Source organism: Clavelina lepadiformis, chromosome 5, assembly GCF_947623445.1.
Source record: "Clavelina lepadiformis chromosome 5, kaClaLepa1.1, whole genome shotgun sequence".
In the NCBI taxonomy this organism is placed as follows: Eukaryota; Metazoa; Chordata; class Ascidiacea; order Aplousobranchia; family Clavelinidae; genus Clavelina; species Clavelina lepadiformis.
Genome location: NC_135244.1, coordinates 19,070,325 through 19,092,262, shown reverse-complemented (window position 1 = coordinate 19,092,262; position 21,938 = coordinate 19,070,325). Strand labels below are relative to the sequence as shown.

The window sequence follows — 21,938 nt, the reverse complement described above, 5'->3', positions numbered from 1 at the left end:
GTGCTATACTTTATACTTGCAATGCGGTTTGTCGAAACTAAGGCTTAACGTTTCAAACAGAAAAACCATCTAACGATAGAATATTACTGCGCGTTCTCTGTGCAGCAAATAAGCTAAAAAGTTAATCGCGAAAGCATGATTTCTAGCGCTGACTTTATATAACATTTAAGGTTGTAAAGCAACTGTAACCCATTTGCAATTCCTTTTTGCAGTCGCACAGGCATCTGATAGAGGTATTCAGCAGCAAAGTTGATCACTCATATCCTGCCACTAACTTCAAAATCTATTAATCGGATTGCAATGCATTGCTGAGTTTGAGCAACCGTGTCAAATCTTTTCTAAATATATTTATAATTGTCACATAAATTACGGCCTTCCGTTCAAAGCTTGTACAAAAATCCATAATCCGTTTGATGCAAAGTTTACAGTCAATGTTGGACTGTATATACCGTTTGCCTGACAAGGCTAAAGCGGGTCCGTCAACGATGACAAAGACCTTGTAGCAGTTTATAATTGATTTTGCTAAAATCTCCTTTTGCTCAATGAGTTTTATCAATTTTCAAGGCGGCGTTATAGCGCAGATCAGTCATTCTGACGCATAAGTCTTGAACCGACCGCAAGAGACTTAAATCGGATTTAGGGACGAGAATTAACGCGGTAAACAGGCGAATTTTTTGAAAAAATAACGTAAACGAAGATGCGTTGCAAACCAAAGCAGCTGACAGTACGCAGCCTTGCTTACTCTGCTACTTATGAAGCAGCGGGAGATTAGAGGCAAAAAGACAATGCTGCATAGCATGCTATTGCAGTCTTGTTCAACGTTTGAAGTAAATCTATCCAAGTGAAGAATCTCACTGTTCTGACGACTTCGGTGACGTTATTTTTGACCAATCAAATGACGAAAGGCTGAAGCGGTGGCAACTTGAAACTTGCCTCGTGTAGAAAAAAGGGGGAAAGCTGTTGTTCGCCATAGCCACGAACCAAACGCGTCTAGACAGACATTCGTAAAAAGAGCTCATTGTGATACGAAGCTAGTTTGCAATGAACACTTTCCAATATCTTACAGCGTAGGTTTCTCCTTGCTCTATGACATAGACTCTATGTGTACGGGTTAATAAACGCCGGCGCAGTTCAGTTTGACCGCGCGTTTAAAACGAGTAAAAAGTTATCGCTCATAGAATGCAAGGTTGTTCAACTGCACGAGATAAAACAACTTTAGGTCAGTGCGTAGTTGCCAAATTGATTGATTGCCGCATTTTTTTAGAATGATCAGTTGTTGACAGATCAGCGGCGTATTTTCTTGAAATCGAAGCCTTCACCGAATTTAAACAATTACTTAGCAAAAAATTTTTTAATGTAATTGCATGGCACAGGTTTTATTGGCTTATAGCTGCTCCGTTATTTCGGGTCTTTGGTCAGCTCGTAGCCGGCAATTAGTTCGCATGCTGTAATTCTCGAGTTGCTTGCAGCGAACGACGACCCAGCATCTATACCGGTAATAAAAATTTCGCCGTAATTTAATTTGGGAACGTACTAATTGAACATTTGAAACGTAATATTAGTCTTAAATGAATACGCTAATCTAATATCTTTCTCTCCTAAGCATGTGTTTATCGATGAAAGCAAAACTACGCGGCAAAATTGGCATAAAATCCAACAGACCGCGCAAGTTCGCTACGTATGAAATAGCTGGCTATTTATATATCCAACTGTGTCATACTTAATTACGATTTAATCACGAGAAGTAATTGGTAGCCTGCAGAGTTTACGCAACCCCATGTTATTCATAATAGACCTATATTTTTTGTTGTTAACTGCTGCCGTTGCAACCAATGCCCTATTTTTTAAAAAGAAGTAATTATAGAAATATCGACGAAATTATTTCACTTTATTGTGAGGAAACCTTGACATTTTTTTCCTTGTTCGTAGTTAAACTTAAGTCGTGAGCCTACTTACTGGAGCATATTCTGATGCCGAGGCAAAGAAGATTTAAGAGTTTTGCAAATTAGAAAGAACACTTCTAAAGTTGCTGTAAATATCTTGTAGGAACGTCAGTCATCTGTTTATCGATGCCATCTTCGTAAATCGGATAAGCGCGTCATTGATTCGACACAAACATGCCCGCAGCAAAATATGGACAACTCGGCGCTTTTGCTGTTGACGACCCGAACAGGCATTACGTAAACATCGATTACCTGGAAACAGGTAACAGCAAGTACGGAACCTGCTACAACAACGACTGGAATCAGCGGGGCACGGCTTCTTTCGCTCGCGAACCGAGCCAGGTCAGTTCAGGTTTTAACGAATGGATTCAAGTTCGCCATGACGTCGTCGAACGCCATGAAAATGTAGGTCACGTGACCCTACAACCCAGTTCGATGAAGCCGAACAGTTCTGACTTGAGAGAAGACAACAGGTCTCTTTGTGACGTCAACGGCCAGCTTATGGAGAAGAGAGATCAGCACACTTATAATTGCTATCCGGCCCTTAATGCGCAGTCAGGTTGGCTCACACCTGTCAATGTTGAGGACTCCAAACAGCAGACGGCGTTTTTTTATCGCAGCGACTTTAATTACGAGAATTACCCTCTGTGCACAAAGTTTCAAAACACTAGCACAGTCGATTGCGCACCTCGTTTTTGTTGCAGCACAAAACCGAACGAAAATAACCTTCGTTCAAAATCTGAATACTTCACAACTTCGTCAGGCGAACCAGCAGACAATTATCTGAGATCTTACTCAAATTCGATGACGAACAGCAGGATATGTACCGAGCAGCCCAAGTCAAGTATGGATGGTGTTAGTCAGGTCGATCTAGCCATACAACACTGCCGCGAGGCCGAGGCAAGGCAACTCGACTTACGAAGAAGAGACTACGCCAACGTTTCTCCGCACTTCACAAAGACTAAACCAGGTGCAAAGACATTTATCGACAGAGACACCGCGGTTTTGAAAACAGGTCGCGCAGAGCAGACAGACGAAGTGTTCGAGAAGGAAAACATGATTAAGTCCATGAAGCCTGTGAAGACTACGTCGGTTGCGAAGCTCAATTCGCAGATACAAAGCCTACGACAGGAAATGGTGAGCCCATAATCATTCTTTTGAATTATTTATTATCCCACGCTTTTCTAAATGTACTTCGAATGTTCATGTTTACGGCAATTTAAGTGTTTGATGATGTGAACGTTGGCGAAATACGTAATCGTGACCAAACTGTCGAAACAGCTGGCAGTCGGCTGTCAAGAAGTGTATGTAAGTCAATCCAAATACTCTATAGTTGGCTACTAAATCATTTGGTTGGCAGAAAGACGACGTCTTGAAATAGCCCCTCAAGAAGCTAGAGAAAGACGGTAGGGTTTGTTCGGCAAATTTTCTCACCTACTGAAGCTCAGTTTCTTTTTGTTAGTTTTCCAATAGCTTTTGAATGGGGCCTGAATAGGCTATTTGAAGACTACTTAAACGGTGAGAATCGAGCAAAAATGTGGGTCAATTTTCAGCAGGCGTTCATTGTATAAACATGCGTACATTCTGAGCCACAGTTTGCGTCGTTGTGATTGAACAAATAACCTGTTGGTTGTCGAATATCGACACTATAGTTTAAAACAGGCGTCCAGTTTAAAGTCACTTAAATGCTTTCACTTTCAACGACCGACGATGTAGCGATTGCTGTCAAAGAAAACGCTTCTTGCGTGGAGTCGATGGATAATAATTTATGTTTTTTAAATGCGGCCAGAAACCAAGTCGTTGTTTACGCAAATCTTACCGTTTGCGCAGCTGGTGCGGTGGTCCCGGTTTATTTTGAAAGTGTGGCGTAACACCGTCGTTAGTTTGGCAAAATGTGATGATCTTAACACAGTCCTTCGTCAAACGGTCGCAAAATAACGCGTTCTTTTCCCGAAGTAATTGATTACGATATATCCTATAGCCATAATGCGCTTATGTTCGGCAAGATGTGAAGACAGTGGCATGAATCGTTTATCTTTTTTGCTTTTACAATTAAGCTCAACAATCCGGTCAAGCCTAATAAATTATTATTATTATTGTCTTCCTGAAAGAAGTTTGCTATAGGAGCTAGTCTGACTAATTTAAGTGAACCGCTTAATTATTTAACCAAACGCCAGGTATAATTCGTTCAAGCTTTCTATCTTCAAAGTCGTTTTTCACTTTTTCAAATTGTTTATTGAAGCTGTGGGCATTGGGCTGATAGGCAGTAGACCTATTATACCTGTTATCCATTATGTTAAATGCTTTTCTCAAATGACCACAAACGCCGTGTAAGGAGATCTCCTGTTTCGATATAGGACAGTAATTGATACCTTTTCATTTTGTGACATCATTCTTATATGATTCATCATATAGGACGTGTTTTTGGACATGACACAGGTATTGGGGCGTTAAAAGTTATACCTGCCTACAAAATAGGTATCTGTGCTATAATTACCCATTTGAGATAAGAGGTACCGTCAAAGGTTTGCGTGCAGTATCAAATTATACCTTGACGCAGCACCAAAGCAGTCGCGGAATTTTTACTATTGCCCACTTGTATTCGGGGTGAATATCTTTGACACTCCCGGAAAGAGTTTTAAACACTTACTACGCACCTAACCGTACCCTCTAAAGTCCAGATTTGGTTTTCGTCGAGAGAAGAATTGTGACAATTTAACGATTTCAGCATGAGCCGAGAATGAAATGGGCTTAGATTCTTTTTGTTTCAACTCCACTCACCCACAACGCCGAGATGCGTTTTTTTCACCCCTTTTATTTCCTGGACGTTTTCACTTTGGTGTTTTTGACCCGCGCGAGAAACGGAAAACGGTTAGGTATTTTCACACCGAGGAAATACGAATTGCGTTGCATGGTCTCTTATTTGATCTCATTTTTGGCAAGGCCCATCACCATTCAAAGAAAGCGACTAGATTAACTAGAATCATTTACAGCCTTCCACGACAACCTTACGTTATTGCAGCTGCATGCAGAACACTGTGACCAGTGTATATCGGCTATAGCTGGAAGGACGAGTTTTAACAGGCAACAAAAGCTTAGAAACGATGCTCATGCTATAAACAATAAAGCACCTTGGTTTTAACTTAAAGTCAAATAGCGATCGAGCGGCATAGGCGCTTCATTGGCGTCCGAAACACTTTGCATACACTATGCTTGGCGCTGGCCGATAAAACATAATCATACGGCGAATCAATCACGATTCGTTATTAAGCGAGGCGTGGCAGCATGTTTTCGTCTTGATAAATTTTTCGTATGAAAGGATTAGTTGACTCAAACTGACAAGGAGGCTTTTAAGCTACCGCAAGCAATTTTGCTTGAAACATTTTTTGTCATTTGAAGCTGGAGTTATGAAATTTCTTGAGTAATAACTGGTTTGTTGCTTTCAAAAGAAGAAAAACGCAACAAAACTCACACAAACTTAAAACAAACTAAAATCAAGTAATTCAGTTTGACCTGGGGCTTGAAATGTTATTGAAAAATGGGTGCCCAAGAAGAATTATTGCCCAATCCTTCCGTTGGAAAGGTCTTAAACGGATATTGCTGCTTATTATCATTTGGTGGTTCATATGTGGTTTATCAACGAAATACTTGAAGTAAAGTTGTGCTTTATCTCTTGTATCGACCTGTTTGAAAATCCGTTTGTGATCTACCATCATCAAACTATGTGGTATTGTAGAGCTTAGTATCATGGACAAATTTGGAAGTGATTTTTGTTTTCAAAACACGTAGCAATCTCGCTTTTTTTCTTGCAGTTAAACCTGTCAACTATAACAGCCAACCGCTGACAGTCTTTTTGACGCTGTACCCTTTGCGGCCAATAAATATATAAATATGTCTGACTTTGACGTCGTAATATTATATATCCACGCCTGCTGACACTTGTATTTTTTTATTTTCACGGCGGTGATGGCTTTAGAAGTTACGGGCATAAACTTTATTATATCCCGTTCGGGGCGTTACGCCAGTTAACTTATCAGATTTTGTGATGGCTTTATCGAATGCCTTGTGCTGACTTAAATCATTGATAACTTTACTACTGTATGTTAACAGGAAATGCCAAAACTAAATGTTTGTTTTATTTGCTTAAGCTTGACGTTCGCCTGTAATTGTGTCTGGTTTTCGTAAGACTGTCTTGTAGACTTTCATGCTTTGTCGGCTTGCACAGGTCGTGCCCCATCTACAAAGCAATGCACTGTACTACACAATATTGACAATCTTCGGGTTCGGCTTTTGTCTATGTTTCACCTTTTGGTGAGATTATGTATCCCTAACGTAATTAAGTACAAGACTGACAGGTAACTCTATACCCCCTTGACCCCTGCACCAGGGCTGTACAAAGAGAAAGACTCAGTTGATGCCTAATAATTAACGCTCCAACTAAAGCGATATGTACCGGCGCTGCCAAATATGGATGTCGTCTGAATGCCGTTAAATCCAATGCAAAGTAAAGATAGCGCGGGTCTAGGGTCATAGGCCTAATGCGAAAGTGTATTGATGGTGTACACAAAAGTATTACAACGGAATAACTAACTGCTGGGAAGTGGCGTATTATAGAGGCGCCCAATTTTCTGCCGTAAATTACATTTCTTTTGTTTTGGTGTAGTTTTGTGCCACGTTACTTTACTTAACACGATGAAGTAATGGTTGTCGTAGTGTTTATCATAGGATACAATTTTCCATTACTAAACGCAAAGTGTAGTTGCCATGTTGTCGGATTACGTCATACAGCGCTTTCGTCATTGTTCTACTTTTGCCGGCCGTTTTCTAGAGATTTTCGTGTTTGAAGATTATTACATTCAGTTGGGTAATTGAAAACACAATTTTATATTTGAAATGTTGTATTATAAATGTTGAATTTGAAATCTGGGCACACCTTTACCGCTTGCTCGTTAAATGCCTTGAAAAATAGTAATCTTTAAGCTCTAAAATACCAAAGCGTTTAATTCGTTTTCTACAAAAACGACGATAATCACCATATTTTCACGATTAGGCTCAGAGGCATTTTAAAGCATAACGGAAATCTTTAACTGAACTTTAAGCGATTGGAAAAGCAAAGGCCACAGCAGAAACATTAATTGCGACATTTATCTTTACTTATTGTTCGTATATGTACAGCCCACGGGTAAGTAAGCTATAAAGCCACAAATGAAACATGACGGCTTTTGGAAGAGGCACTTGATAGAGACTTGCACAGCACTTCGAACCAAAGCAAACCGCTGTCGTCATATGTCTATTTTAGTGTGGTCGCTCGCCTTCGCTTTGTTTGTGTAACTTCGCTCTTGTCACCAAACACTTGAAAGCGAGAGGAAAAGTTGGTTATTTATTGCTGTTTGGTCATAATAATGAATAGCTTCTAAACTTGCCGACTTGCGCAGGTGTAAAATCACTAAAAGTTGTAAATGATCGCCTCTTTGTACTTGTGTTTAAAGGATTATCTGTTTGTGGTGTCGTGCGCAAAAGTTGCAATCAATTTCAAGTTGATTTTCTGCCTTGGAATTTCAATATGTCGTCTGCGACCTTTAAAAGCTGTAAATATCTGCTGTTTCTTCTCCCGTGTTGCCAGAGTCACGGTATATTTGTGATACAATCAGTGATGTGTACACTAATTGGAGTCATTTCCTTTATTATTGCTCATTCGCTTATAGGGTTGCGATACTTTTTACGGTTAATTCCGTTCGTGATATGAGATTTATGATCAGAAAGAGGTTTTGTTTGTTTTTGTTCTGTGTCACATTGTTGTGAAAGGACACCGACAACTTGAAGTCCTACGCCTAAAATTATCTAACTCAGCAACACCGTTCTATATGAACTATACGTATTTTTAACCAACGTGTGCACCGTTGAGTAATTGCTGAGACCAGTAATTGAATTTCGAAAATTGATTCGGCGAAAAAAATTTTAACAAAATCTCTTGAACACCTTGCATCAATTGAGATTAGGTCAGCACAGGCTTGTTATTGATGACGTAGCGTGGCCTCGGGAATTTCCTGACTATTGTGACATGTTTCGTGTAAGACAATGTTTCTTAGTTGTTCATCATCAACAAATTGTTTTGTTTGCTTTTTACACGATATTGTGAAAACATATAAAAACTAATTAAGCCCAATGGTACACAAAAGGGCACAACCACACAACACGGCGTACACAATTCGCCATGAAAGACAGAGAGAGTGACGGAGTAAACTTTTGCTCAATAGCAAAATGTCATCCTGTACAGTTTTCCACGATAGAGCTACTCTCTCTGGTGAAAGGTAAAACCGCCAGTGTTTGTCTTAGATTAAAACATCAATCTTGATATTACTCATTCGTGCAATGCCTTTGAGATTTGCCCGTATCTTTCAAAGAAATATTGGTTTTAGACGCAACCACTAGAGTTGTCTCACTTTGTGAACGGAAAGCAATCGCTCTTTCGTATCGATTTTTTTTCTTGAATTAATAAATAATTAATCGAACCGAAGTTTCGAGAAACTCGTCAAGCTTTTTTGCGGGCCGGTGGCAATTGAACACCTTTGCCACATGAGCAGCTATGCGCATCAGTTGATAAAATATGTGTAATGGCTTCACATAAGATGAATTGAAACGCTACTCTGATGGTCGACGTCTCGAGTTGGTCGACTTTTATTGCCTTTACTAGTCGCTTTGTGGGGTCTGTGTTTATTTGGTGGAGAACCTAAATATAATTTCAGGCAATTTACTCCACATAGGCATGTGACTTCCTCACTGTCTATTGTACTGGTAAAGTTTATGCAAAAGCCTTACCGAACTTTCTTAAAATTGGGCAGTTTTTGCTAAATCTCACACGTGTATAGCGTGGTTTTGGGTTCCTTTTAGGTTACACTCACTGTGATTAATTGATAAGAAAAACTTCTGTGAATGTCAATGTTTTGGCTACTTTCTATCGATCCGTGGCTTAGAACGTTTCCTGGCTTAGATCTGTAACAGTACGGTCTATATCACCTTTCGTCACACACAAACGTCGCGCCAAATGTGAAACATCTATTTACTTTTGTTTCGAACGAAATATTATATTCTCTTCTCAAGGGCCAGTGAAATCAAATGTGCTGTTAACTGAACGATGACTGAAGACGTTAATCTCTAGTTATTTCCTGTTATGATTATCTCCCTAATAAGTTAACCCGTCTGTCGTTAAAATTAGTCAGCCTATTGTTATACCCTTGCCGTAGGTGTCACGCGAACACACAAGGTTATAACCGTCTGAAAAACAGTTATTTTGTTGTAGCTGGAATTACGGTCCACGACGATCACCTTCAAGGAGCACATGGAGAAGATGTTTGAAGATCTTAAAATCATCAGCAGGATGAGCAGTGACCATGGGAAGTCTCCTTGGTTGAGTCCGGACTCTCACCATGGGATAACTCGACATCACCCATCTTATGCAACATCCGAGAAGTCCCTGACACCGATAAACGTTGTCCCGATATTAAAGTAAGAAATTTCAATTTTGTTTTCACCTAACTGCGCTTGTAGTTGATTAAGACTAAAACTGAAACTAAAGGCTTGATATTGTTTGCAGGACCCCGGTAGTCAACAGAGACGCCGTCGACGGTTTCGTGCGGGACAGAAGTAGCCCTGTCAATTCCTATAATTCGAGTGGACGAGACTCGTCCAGTGATTCCAACGCCACCATAGTCCACAACGATTCAAGTCGAACACTCGTCCAGCACAATTACGAAAATTTAAACTCCTCCGAGTGGGGAGGAGAGTTCCTATGTGGTCCAAAGATGTCTCCGGAGCAGATGGAGGTCATTACGAAGAGGGCAAAATCTAATGAGCGTCCCAACTCCGATTCGTGCATAGATTCCGACCAGATCTTTACGAGCAAAAGAGCTGGTCCACCCATGTCAACCATGTCTCTGCCCCACTCCCAATCTACAAATAAGGGGTCAAAGAAGGGAGATGGAGTAAAGGAAAGTGACGAGCGAATCCTCCCCGTTTTAAGCAAATCAAACGCGGCGCTTCACATTAGCGAGTGCAGTATAGACTCTGGGTACCAAGGTTCATCTGTTACATCACCCCGGGATAAATTGGGTCGTGAACTGGCGTCTCAGGCTGTTACACCGGCTTCACCCATTAGCGAGTTCCCATTGAAAACAGAAGAAATGACCGACGCGATGTCTGACACGGCTACAAAGCACGTTGGTGGTCTTTGTACCAATAATAAAATACCGCAGTGCCTAAATAACCGGTTATTATCGGAGACAGAATTAGCTCGGGACGACAGCGTGCAATCAGGTCCTTGCTCAGCGAACAACACAAGCGATGAATCTTTTGATGTATTCACGCCGCAGCAGAAGAGAAACGCACAGAACTTTAATTTCTCGGGCGGGTCGGTACCGGTTCAAATTATCCGGTTAAAATCACCGGAAGAGTCATGCTACCGCGGAACCGCAGCTAAAGTGCCCAATGACGTCTTTCCCAAGCCTCGTAGCGCTAGAAATTCCACAGACAGCGAGACTACCAGTGCTGTACCACCCCGACCGGTGCCTAAACAGCGCACAGTATTTTCCTCCAAAACAAGTGAAAGCGCTCACCCACCTAAACCCGGAAGTGAAGAATCGATTGCAATCTCTAATGACGAAACGGTTCCCAAATCACTCTACGTCGACTCGCTGTCGGCGGCTGGGAAAGCAATATTGGAGCAACCCGATACAGACGAGAGGTCACGAGAAATGAACCAGAAGTCGGAGTTAAAAAACGAAGGATCAAAAGCTGTTACTGTTGTTGCGGTAAACAAGCAAGAAAGGCCAACGCCGACGCAGTGTCTTACTGTCATTAAGCAAAGTCCCCTGACGCCCGTTGAACAAGGGTCGCCATTGCCGAACCGCGTTAAGTTGGGCATTAGCGCTATCTCGTTGCAGCCATCGCCTAAGACGAGCAGGAAAGAAGCGATTTTTTATTGCACTCGGAAGGTTCAAGGCAAAGCCGTGGATGCCTCGTCTAGAATTCGTAAAACCACAAACGCAAAACAGCTTTTGCGTGAGAAATTTGCGGCGGTTGTTGAAAATTCAGCTGCGGCTAAACGGGCGGCGGATGGAGAGAGTTCGGACAGCGAGTCTTCCATGGTGAGAAGACGATCCATGCGAATGATGACGGAGTTTCAGATATTTGACTTCAAAGACTGCAATTTAAATTCTTCGACAGAAGCTAAGACGGCACATCTTTTATCCCCTGCAACACCGGACAGCAATTACTCCCCTTCCCCATCGGCTGCTTCCGTGTCGAAGCAGATTTTCGATTTAGATAAAAACCTCGTTTCCAAAAGTAGTAAGACAGTCGAGGTCGTCAAATGTGTCCCCGAGAAACCGGCACCCCGCGTCGAGAAGCAACCTGCCAAAATCATCAAGAATGCGGCTAAAATGAATCATTACGAGAAACTTCAGCTTCCCGCTTACGCAGCGAAACCCCTACCGCCGCCTCCGATTTCTCCGCCCCGTTCGCCTCCTATTGTTGCAGATACGCCACCGTCCTTGCTCGCTTCGCAGGAAAGTCTTTTCTCCGAGGTGGACCTGGTCCCGCAAGCCCCAGCACAGCGCCCCACGGCTCTGTTTCTTGCCCCACTTATCAAACCCAAGGCATCTTTACCAGGGGTGCCGTGTGACGTTGCAAACCCACCCGCCATGCAAAAACCAACACTAAACGGTCTCAGCCAAAGGTCGCCCACACGAAAGTCTGCGTTTACCCCGGTTATGTCAGCCAGTTTGAAACATTTACCCAAAAAGCAGTCTCCTATTACCGATAGATACGACGTCCCCTTTAAACCGAACCGTAAAGACGATGAATTTAATCCAAGCGAATTCAAACGCCGTGTTTCGTTGCCATTAGCAGCTGTTTCCAACCGGCAAAAGTTCCTTAACGAGTTATCACAGAAAAGCGATTCAAAAGATGAAGAACTTAACGATTTTAAACGTCAGTCCTCCTTGCGCGTTCCTCGGAAAAAAGACATGATTCAACCTCCTGTATGGTCAGAAAAACCATCATCGCAAAAACCCAACCCCCTCTTGAACAGGTCAACTAAATCGAACCGCGATGGTGAACGAACCAGGGATGACCATTCCTCCAAGTCTTCGAAATCTGTTCAAGACAGCCGCCGCCAAGCTCCCTCCGATAAGGGAAAAACGTCTCGCAAACCAGGGCTGACCGATTTAGAAAACCAGCCTCTTAAATTCGACCGATCTGAAAAGTTAAGCGATGTCGTCGGAGCTCTGAAAACTGCTGGTTATCTCCGCAATGGTCATGCTGAAAACAGCAGCAAACAGGTAATTTGAATGGTTGCTGTGCATCTTGTGACGCGCTGATTAAAATTCTCGGTTTAACTGTACGATCTGCAAATTTTCTTTCGTAAACATGCATTCATATTCTACTTAAAATACAAAGAGCAAAGGTAAATGGAACCGTAAGAAATATGTTCTAATTTAAGGATTTCAAAGAGTGTTATTGACGGCTCTAACACTTGTGAACAAACCCCAGTGGGGTTACCACGCTTGGTCACGTTTCAAAGATAACTGAGAAATAAATTTAGTTGGAAATGACGCAAGCCGCCTTGCATACCTATCATTGCTGCTTTTGTTCTCTGTTTCAGAGAATTACAGGTTGTGGAAGTTTCTCACCGGCTCCATTTTTTTATTGCAGGTGTCTAGTACCTCGTCTTTAGGTAGCAATAAAAATCAAACAAAGGAAAACAAGAGACCGCAAGCAGCTGTGCATTCATTGTCGAGGTAAAATTTGCCAAACAAGCTGATAATCTTAGGTCTTTGAGCAAATACCTTATTATTAGTCTTGTAAATTTGTAGATGGTTTGACAACAAGATTTATTTTGCTCTAGCACTCCCTTGTTGTGGATAACTTTGTTTTGTGCTGTCAATCTGTTTAATTACAGTAAATTTTTCGTTTTTAGGTCAATGAAAATCGGCACAAATACTTCGAATTTACGCAAAACCAGAAGCCAAGAAAAGCATCATTATGAAACTGTTGAGGATGTCGATTTTGAAAGAAAAAGTGTTAATGAGGTTAGTTCAACGATGATAATAAACATTGCTGTGATGATTTTATATTACGCTCATTAAAACAAATCGTATGTACAAAACTTTAGGGTCTTGTGTTATGTATTTCTATTGCTCATGTATGATCCTCATTTGCATCATTATAGAGAGACGATCGTTATCGTATTCAAGCGTCTGGTTCGTCTAAAAGAAGTATCTCGCTAGATAGCGCCCCAGAGCCTGCATCGCCGTTTCGACACAAATCAACAGTTGCCCTGCTTCGTGCCAGCATAATGGGCAAACGGGATAAGGGACCTAAGGGCAGCTCTTCAGAGAACAAGAAGGACAACTCTAGTAAATCCGGAGCAAAAACAGGCTCAAAGAAAGATCAGAAGATATCATCGAAAGATGGAAAGTCAAAAGAGTCCAGAGATAAATCTTCGGATTCGAGAGGTGGTGGAAAGAAATCTAAACAAGAGACAAAGTTGCATTCCAAAGATAAATCGCCTAGAAAACACAGCAGGGACAACTCGAAAGCAATTTCATTGAAAACAATACGAGAGCAGGGTTTGGACTCACCTGTGGTACCGAACAGTCCTGTATTGCCGGACGCCGGACCTCGATTACCCGGTAATCCGGATGTTGAGGTGATGGAACGCTTTCTCGCCGCCGCTGCCGCTTCTCACACTGTTCGTTCTCCGCTACAAAGACTTCGAAGTTCGTTCCGTGGCCCGCGCAATAAGACAAAGCTTCTACAAGCTGCTCGTTATAAAGATGACATGGATGTCTCGGGCGCCAACTCCAGTCCATTTGTTAGTTCGCGTAATGACAAGGGTATGCCCCCGAAGCAAGACCAATTTACGTATGTTTGAAACATTCCTGAAATCCTTGAAGATTGTTCAATTCTGTTGACCAACATTTCTCTTTTCTTTTGTTATCTTGATTACTCTCCTGATTATATCGAAATCTTTTGTTTATATTTTCCCATTGAAAATAGTCCTAACTAGCCTACAGCATAACTCTACTAACTCAGCTGTGTTATAAATGCGAAGTGTTGTCCTTTTTGCTGGTTCAAATGCTGAAGTCGTGCTATTAGCTCATAACTTGCGCATGTTTGCCGATTGATGTTGCTGCCCGGATAATTTGCGTTGATCGCCATTTAAATGGTTTTGAATATAACGGCTTTAAATGAAATTTGATGTTTAGCGCAGTATATCAAAGTTAAACAGCATTAGCTCATCTAGCGGGAGTATAAATATACAAAAGTAATTAAAGTGCTTATTAATAGAAAGATGACAAAAATTGGGGCAATTTGACCTCTCAAGCGTTCAAACTGCTGCAATTTACGGCCTGCACATAGACGCAATAGCGCTGCTAATGCCATCAAACCAAGCGTGCGAAGAGCTGAACATCCCTTACATTAGAAATGACAAGAAGATAACCAACCGAGCAAGGGAAAGTTTCACTTGGCGCTGGGCTCTGATGAAGATGTGATGAGTAGCCAAATATTGTCTTTATATCAAGTACAGATCCATCAAAACGATAAGTTCCCGTAACTTTTCCATACTTATCTAAATACGGTTTTAGTCTTATTCCATCAGATGAGTTCTCTACCAAATTTAAGTCTAGCAAATCCACCATAAAATGCTAACACTGTAAAGGTGCATCATCACAAAAATGCATCTCATTTGTAAGCCTGCTAAAGTTTTCTAACAGTCTACACATACGGAGTACACCGCACACGGCTACCCTATACAACTTACATGCGTTTCTGTGAAACTTGCTAAGTTTGCTTATGGTTGGTGATAACCAGCGACCAAGCACAGCCGCAGAGGTTGATGCCTTGATGAGTTGGTTTCTCCAACTCAACAACCAGTCGTCTTCACGTCGAAGTGTAAATATGATCTAAAAAGACGTCAGTATATCCACAAGCTCGGGTGCAAACCCCAGTCGTTAACACAAAGTATATCCGCCAAAAAAAGAAATTAAAAGGCGATGCTTCTGTGACTTCAGGTACAATCGGTCACATCAATAACATGACGTCACACACGTTTTATGTTTGAGATTTTTGTTACACCTCGTTCGTCTCGCTGTGTCCGGCATGCATTGAGAATTTACCAACTTAAGCTCTCTGTTTATGTTATCCCTGTCATTCGCAGTTGTACTTTTGTGCTATTTGCTCTCAGTTAATTTAATTGATAATTATTTATTCAATTAGTGTGAAATGTAACAGAAATAGCAAATACAAAATAAGCGTGACTACATGTTAATGTATAACACTGGTCAACACGATTTTTGTTGCAGATTGTGTTGGGGTCTTTTTTACCTAATTTTGGGGCGCTGAATCCGAATCTGGCATTATTTTTTTTCTATCACATCACGTTTTTGAAATAATATATATGATCAATATAAATAATACCGCAAATCAGAAACCGCCTTGAAATGTAGAGGTAGTTTTAATCAAAACTGCTGGAACGCTTAATCATACAAAACACGAACACAAAGCCTCGAAATCATTTAAAAAACATCACTAGAAACTAGCCGTTGAACAATCAATGTAATGATACAGAACTGCCACAATCTTTAAGAGCTCGAAAATTTTCGTTTTAATGGCTTTCGTTTATGGGTAGTGGTGTAATTTTCTCTCTTCAAGTTCCAGCAGTAAACTGCCATCATGTGGCAGTCCCATCGGCCCCGGTAGCGCTCTTCCATAACTCTAATATCTTGGTGAAAGCGCTCACCTTGTTCTTCACTGAAGTCCCCAAGGTTTTCAGAAAAGTAATCTAAATGATTTTTCAGAAAATGTAGCTTTATGCTCATATTGCATATCTTCTCTTGCATACTGGATAACATTTCTTTTAAGAGGTCTGGATAGTTCTCTGCTTTTCTGTTGCCAAAGGAGTTACTAACAACTAAAGAAAATCATTCCAAGCCCTTGCTTCAACTCTGTTTATTGATGCTGCAAAGTTTGGATCTCTGAGCAGCTTCCTTATTTGTGGGCCACTAAAAACTCCAGCCTTTTTCTTTCTTTTCTTCACTGAGACTTGGAAAGGCTTAGCAGATGTACTTAAAGCAATCTCCATTGTGATCAAGAACCTTAACTCCGAAGCATTGTGATCAAGAACCTTAGCATACCATTTCATTGCCCCAAGTTTGATTAGAAGTAGCAGCAAGATGATCTTTTTGGTATCTCCTAACGGGTTATGAATGATATTTTTCTCTCCAGGTGTTAAACTGCTCCTTTCTGGCTACTTATCTTTTATCCAATGCTCATCTATGGCTCTGCTATCCCAGTAGCAGAGAAAACAAGGGTATTTGGTGTAACCACCTTGCTGTCCTAACAGAAGGTTCATTATTGTTATGTCTACACATAATGCCCAGCCATGATCACTGTACTTCAGTGTTTCCAGCACATCCTTAATGTTTTCATACGTCTCTTTGAGTGTCACAGAATGTCCTACTGGAATCGATACATATTTATTTCCATTGTGAAGTAACACGAACTTCAGGCTTCGTTTTGAGCTCTCAATTTTCTTTTACATTATACGAACAATGTTATGTTTATTGTTGACAATGTTTACGTTTTACTAAAGAGCAGGTTGCTGTCACAAAAAGCATTGGCCTTTTAAGTCTCCAGGGCGGATGCATACAGATAAAGACGGTAACTCAGTAATGAGCTACCAAACGTGATGTATAAACCAAGCGCGATGTATAAAGATGGTAACTAAGTAATGAGATACGAAAGAAAAAATGAATGCGTCCACATATATTTTCGAAATTCGAAAAGAGGTCCGTGATTGAAGAAAGATTGAAAACCACTAGATTAAAGTTTACTGAAAACCCTGTCATTCTGTGCTACAACAAAAATTCCAGCCGAGGTTTCATCATAGGTGATTTCAATAACAATATTTGATCTGTTGCTGTTATACGCTCACCGTACTGTCACTAACGAAAGTCAAAATTTGATCAACCTATGAAATTGGGGAAAATGCGCAGCGAAAAAACCTGACGTGATAGAGCAATTCTGAGCTCAGAATTGGATTCAGCAACCAAAAATTAGCCTAAATCAATCATCAAAGTTCATGCAACAAAAATTTTTTTTGTTTTTGTAGACCAGTGTAATCGATTGAACATAGTGTTTGAGGTCACAATCTGACGATTTTGTTTGCAAACAATAAAGTATTATGCCAAACAATCATACTTTGGAATCCCGAAAAACTTTGTGAATTTCATACCAAAACACGCGGGCAGGCATATCGGTAACAGCATCTACATTTTCGTACATTCCTCGAAAATCTTCAGTGTTTCCACCTTCGGTTAATATTCTTAACCAGTCGACACCATTTTATTCAAAACTTTCCATATAATCGAAGACATTGTAACCCAACTCATTCAATGCTGTTTGCACAGACTTTGTACCGGTTTTGCTTAAGTCGACGCAAATTATTCTTTCATTATTATCAGCTGATATGATATTAAGATAGCTACAAAGTTTGATATTTGCGAACAAAGTACTCTATTATATGCGAAACAGGCCTTTACTTTTTTCATGTAAAGTAGCCTAAAATTTATTTATTCAATACTAATTAATTATTATAGTCATGCTTGTGTAGTAAATCTATAGGGTACAATATATTTATTGCGGTATACCATTCACTATGGTCAACAGCTAAAATCCAAATAAGTTTAGTAAAAGCAGTAGCAAGTATAGGCTACATGAAATAGGCCTATACGTATTTACTGTAGATAAGCTACTTATAACTGTATATATATACCGGTCGGCCTAGTGACCATATAGTGATGCCTCATGAGTCGCAAGACATTTCAGACCTGAAAGCCTGGACGACCGGAGTCGCTTGATCGCCAAAGGAAAGACCCTCAACGGCTAATGGTTATAGTTTAGTGGTGGTGCTAACCTTTCATTCTTTGTACACAAGCATAATGCCGAGCTTGCAGTCTACATATCTCACTTCATTTGCATTGTGCGCGGTATGCAAACCAAACATCTCGATATTGATTGTTTGGTTGACAATCTGTTCAATGTTCAATCTGTTGACAATGTTTTGTGATAGCTTGTAAGTGAAGAGCAGTTCTAAAAACAAGTTGAATTTGTGTCAAAGAAAAGTTGTTTATATACATGACGGACAAAATGCTTAATACTAAATATTAAGTTATTGAAAAAACTTTTCTCCGGTATGCCTACTGAATAGTGAATACTGATAAGTGATAACTACACTCTTTGATTTAAGTGTTTTTGTTTATTTTTGCTTGTTTTTGGATTTGCCCCTTGCTTTTTCGGAAGCTAACTTACAGCTTTTGCTAAAGACTTACTACTCATCACCAGCCGCTCCTACTTTCACTGAGCCGAGACATTTTGATAAACTTTGCTGGTCGACTCACCATTTGAAAAGTACGTCTACTCTACCATTTGGCTACTTTAGCAATGACATTGAAAACATTTCAGATTTCTCTTCTAACTTTGTATTTTGCATTCTGTATGTCACCATAAATCTTTCCAATAACGTTGCTATATGTATAACCTAATGGCTATTGTTTTGTTCCACATACTGGCTATAATTTTTCGGCGCAATAAACAGTTAAACTTTATCATATGCGTATGCTTTTAGGCAATTCGGCTCCTTATTTGGTGTGTACCTGTACGTGTTATGAAGGTTGCGCGTCCTGAACTTTAATACGTACACACGAATCTGTCGTTGGTCATGCATTGTATACTCAATCAGCCAACCCTACTCTCAACTCAGCGCAACTTCGAGTTTGTTTAGCGTTTTTTTTTATCATAAGTCGGAAAGCCTTTGCCAAGCAAGCCTAAGCCTTTGCAGTTACAATAGACATACATCACTGCAGGTCGGGTGATATGTTACTGAGATAAGCCACAGCCACAAAAATGAAAGTGATATGCGCAGGACTGAGTAAAACTGGAACAAAGTCTATGCAAGCAGCTTTAAAAGAGTTAGGTTACAATGTCTACGATACTATGGACAACTACGAACATTTTCGCGATGACTGGATAAAAATCTTAACAAAAGGTGGAAACTCAGAAGATTTTCGACGAATGTACCAAGATATAGACGCTGTTGCTGATGTACCAGCTTCTGCATTTTGGGATGAAATTCACGAAGCTTTTCCAGATTCCAAAGTAAGATTGTTTGGCTCTGGCTTAGTTAAATAGAGTAGCCTATAGCCTGTATAAGCTACTCTGTTTCTCTTGTGTTATTGCCGTACGTTTTAGTTGGGAGCATATGCAGCAACTACGCTTTAATGAAATTGAAAGTAAACATAGCCTTCTTTCAGATAATACTTACCACTCGAGATGAAGATGATTGGATAGAAAGTTGGACAAACCAAATGGTTAAATCGGCTCATCCTCTGATTCTGTTGGGTATTTACCTGTCACCAACTTTAGTCAAGCTTCGTTGGTTTTGGAAGCAAACTGGTGAGTGCAAGCTAACCGTGTGTTTGCAAATACAGTTCCGGTATTTTACACCGCGAGCTATTGACTTAGGCCTTTAGGGTTGCCAAAACTGAGCGAAGCTGGCAACAAAGCCAAACACCAACACGTTTACTGGATATTTTGCTTGTTAAAAATGTATACCGCTTGCATATAGCCTAAATGCGCAAGTTGCCTGAATGAAGACGTCGTATATCACTATCAGCTTGGGCAAATTACAAAGCTTGGGCAAATTATTTATACGTCTTGTTTAGTGCTGGCAATTTTCGGTGGACAAAATTACGTGAAAGGGAATAAGGCTGGAACAAACCAATTGCTCTATAGAATGAAGTATCGGAGACACAATGCCCACGTATTACAGGTAGTTATGTATTTGCTAATCAATGTCTAGACTCTAGAGTCTAGACCTATCTGCTCTCTTTTTGCACGTAGCATGCTATGTAGTGCTGAAGACGAATTGTTTAGAACGCTCCAAAAGACAAATTGCTCGTCTTCAACATCAAGGATGGGTGGGGGCCGCTTTGTCAGTTTTTGGGTCTTCAAGTTCCGTCGAAGCCGTTTCCAAGAAAAAATGTCAGAGGGAAGATTATCGAAGAATTAATGGCCTCTCAGCCCACCTTTGTACGAGTACAACGGGAAGTGAAAGTTTCTCTTGCTTTGCTGTTGGGATTTTTAGGATTTGGCATCTTTAAGATTTGTAACTCAGCCCCTAGCACTTGATTTAATGCTATTTATGGTTACATTTTATCTTTGAAGACTAAACAACACTAAACGCTTTGTTTGGATGATTGTGGCCAGTGATAAATTTCTTGAAATTAGATTGGCATGTACTATAACTTTGTGAGGATTTTATAAAATTGTTTGCAAATCGAATGCCGCATAGACTACGGAAATCGGCAAAGCAAAGCATTGCGTTACGTGTCGCCTATGCATGACTTCCGGTGTATCGTTATAATTCGTGACGTGAGTTGTTCTTTCATTTGCAGCTATTCGTTGCGTCACAGTCTACGAAGTTAACCCTAGAAAGTGGTCGACTTTATTATGTAGCTGTCCCAATGTCTTATTTAATGTAATCGTTTAAACAAGAAACAATATAACCAGTTTATACAGTTGTCATGGTGTACAATTGATTCTAAGATTAAGAGAAGCGAAACAACGATCTGAGACTCATTTATCATCGAGGACAGACAACAATTCTACAGACAAACTTTGTAATTGAAGTGGTCGTCCTTACAGGCTAAGGAACGATAAACAATCATTTCATTACAACGTTTATGGTGCCAACGAGCTCGGTGAGAACTACGCTTTTCTTTTATCGAGGAATCTATGAACAGTTAAATTTGAGGTTGAGAGAAGTCTAGTGATCTCAGACTACAAGTTTCGAAGATATGTCTTATCTACATCATATGCAAGTGCTCAACGAAGACTCGTTGAATTCAGTCAACTATGAATGCAAGAATGACCGACACACAAAGCACGCTATTCCATCCACGAGGCGTGGCAAGCCAGTAAAGACACTTTGTCGGTATTTGGACATTCAGTAATGATTCTTTGTTTGTTTATTCTCTATATATCCTAGCGCGTTGTTTTGTATTTTACTGTATGTTTTGGTCAAGCCTATAAAGCATAACTTGAGTCTTATGCCTAGGATATTGTCCATTTGTATCGCTGTCAAGTTGTCGTACCTCGCAAGGGTTTAAAAGGACCTGTGTTAGGAATCTCTGACAATATGATGTTACATTTATGTTGATCATAAATTGCTTTAAACTTGCATTATTAAAGCAATTTCTGGGGGGAGGTTATGTGAGGATTTTATAAAATTGTTTGCAAATCGAATGCCGCATAGACTACGGAAATCGGCAAAGCAAAGCATTGCGTTACGTGTCGCCTATGCATGACTTCCGGTGTATCGTTATAATTCGTGACGTGAGTTGTTCTTTCATTTGCAGCTATTCGTTGCGTCACAGTCTACGAAGTTAACCCTAGAAAGTGGTCGACTTTATTATGTAGCTGTCCCAATGTCTTATTTAATGTAATCGTTTAAACAAGAAACAATATGTGATGATATTATAAAATTGCTTGCAAATCGAATGCCGCATAGACTACGGAAATCGGCAAAGCAAAGCATTGCGTTACGTGTCGCCTATGCATGACTTCCGGTGTATCGTTATAATTCGTGACGTGAGTTATTCTTTCATTTGCAGCTATTCGTTGCGTCACAGTCTACGAAGTTAACCATAGAAAGTGGTCGACTTTATTGTGTAGCTGTCACAATGTCTTATTTAATGTAATCGTTTAAACAAGAAACAATATGACCAGTTTATACAGTTGTCATGGCATACAATTGATTCTAAGATTAAGAGAAGCGAAACAACGACCTGAGACTCATTTCACTTCGAGGACATTAAGCAATTCTACAGACAAACATTGTAATTGAAGTGGTCGTCCTTACGGTCTAAGGAACGA

At 40.4% G+C, this 21,938-nt stretch overlaps 2 protein-coding genes across 2 annotated transcripts; both read left to right on the top strand.

The window, feature by feature from the left end:
• Positions 1-1,913: 1,913 nt before the first annotated feature.
• Positions 1,914-14,197, top strand: LOC143458971 (uncharacterized). The gene is made up of 6 exons (XM_076955886.1): positions 1,914-3,080; positions 9,244-9,449; positions 9,538-12,280; positions 12,654-12,739; positions 12,919-13,030; positions 13,171-14,197. Exons 1-6 carry the CDS (start codon positions 2,118-2,120, stop codon positions 13,873-13,875), a joined length of 4,815 nt encoding a protein of 1,604 aa, XP_076812001.1. The 5' UTR covers positions 1,914-2,117; the 3' UTR covers positions 13,876-14,197.
• A 4,516-nt stretch (positions 14,198-18,713) lies between these two features.
• LOC143460803 (uncharacterized) lies at positions 18,714-21,229 on the top strand. The gene is made up of 4 exons (XM_076958436.1): positions 18,714-19,160; positions 19,316-19,457; positions 19,727-19,833; positions 19,938-21,229. Exons 1-4 carry the CDS (start codon positions 18,909-18,911, stop codon positions 20,190-20,192), a joined length of 756 nt encoding a protein of 251 aa, XP_076814551.1. The 5' UTR covers positions 18,714-18,908; the 3' UTR covers positions 20,193-21,229.
• The last annotated feature ends 709 nt before the right edge of the window (positions 21,230-21,938 follow it).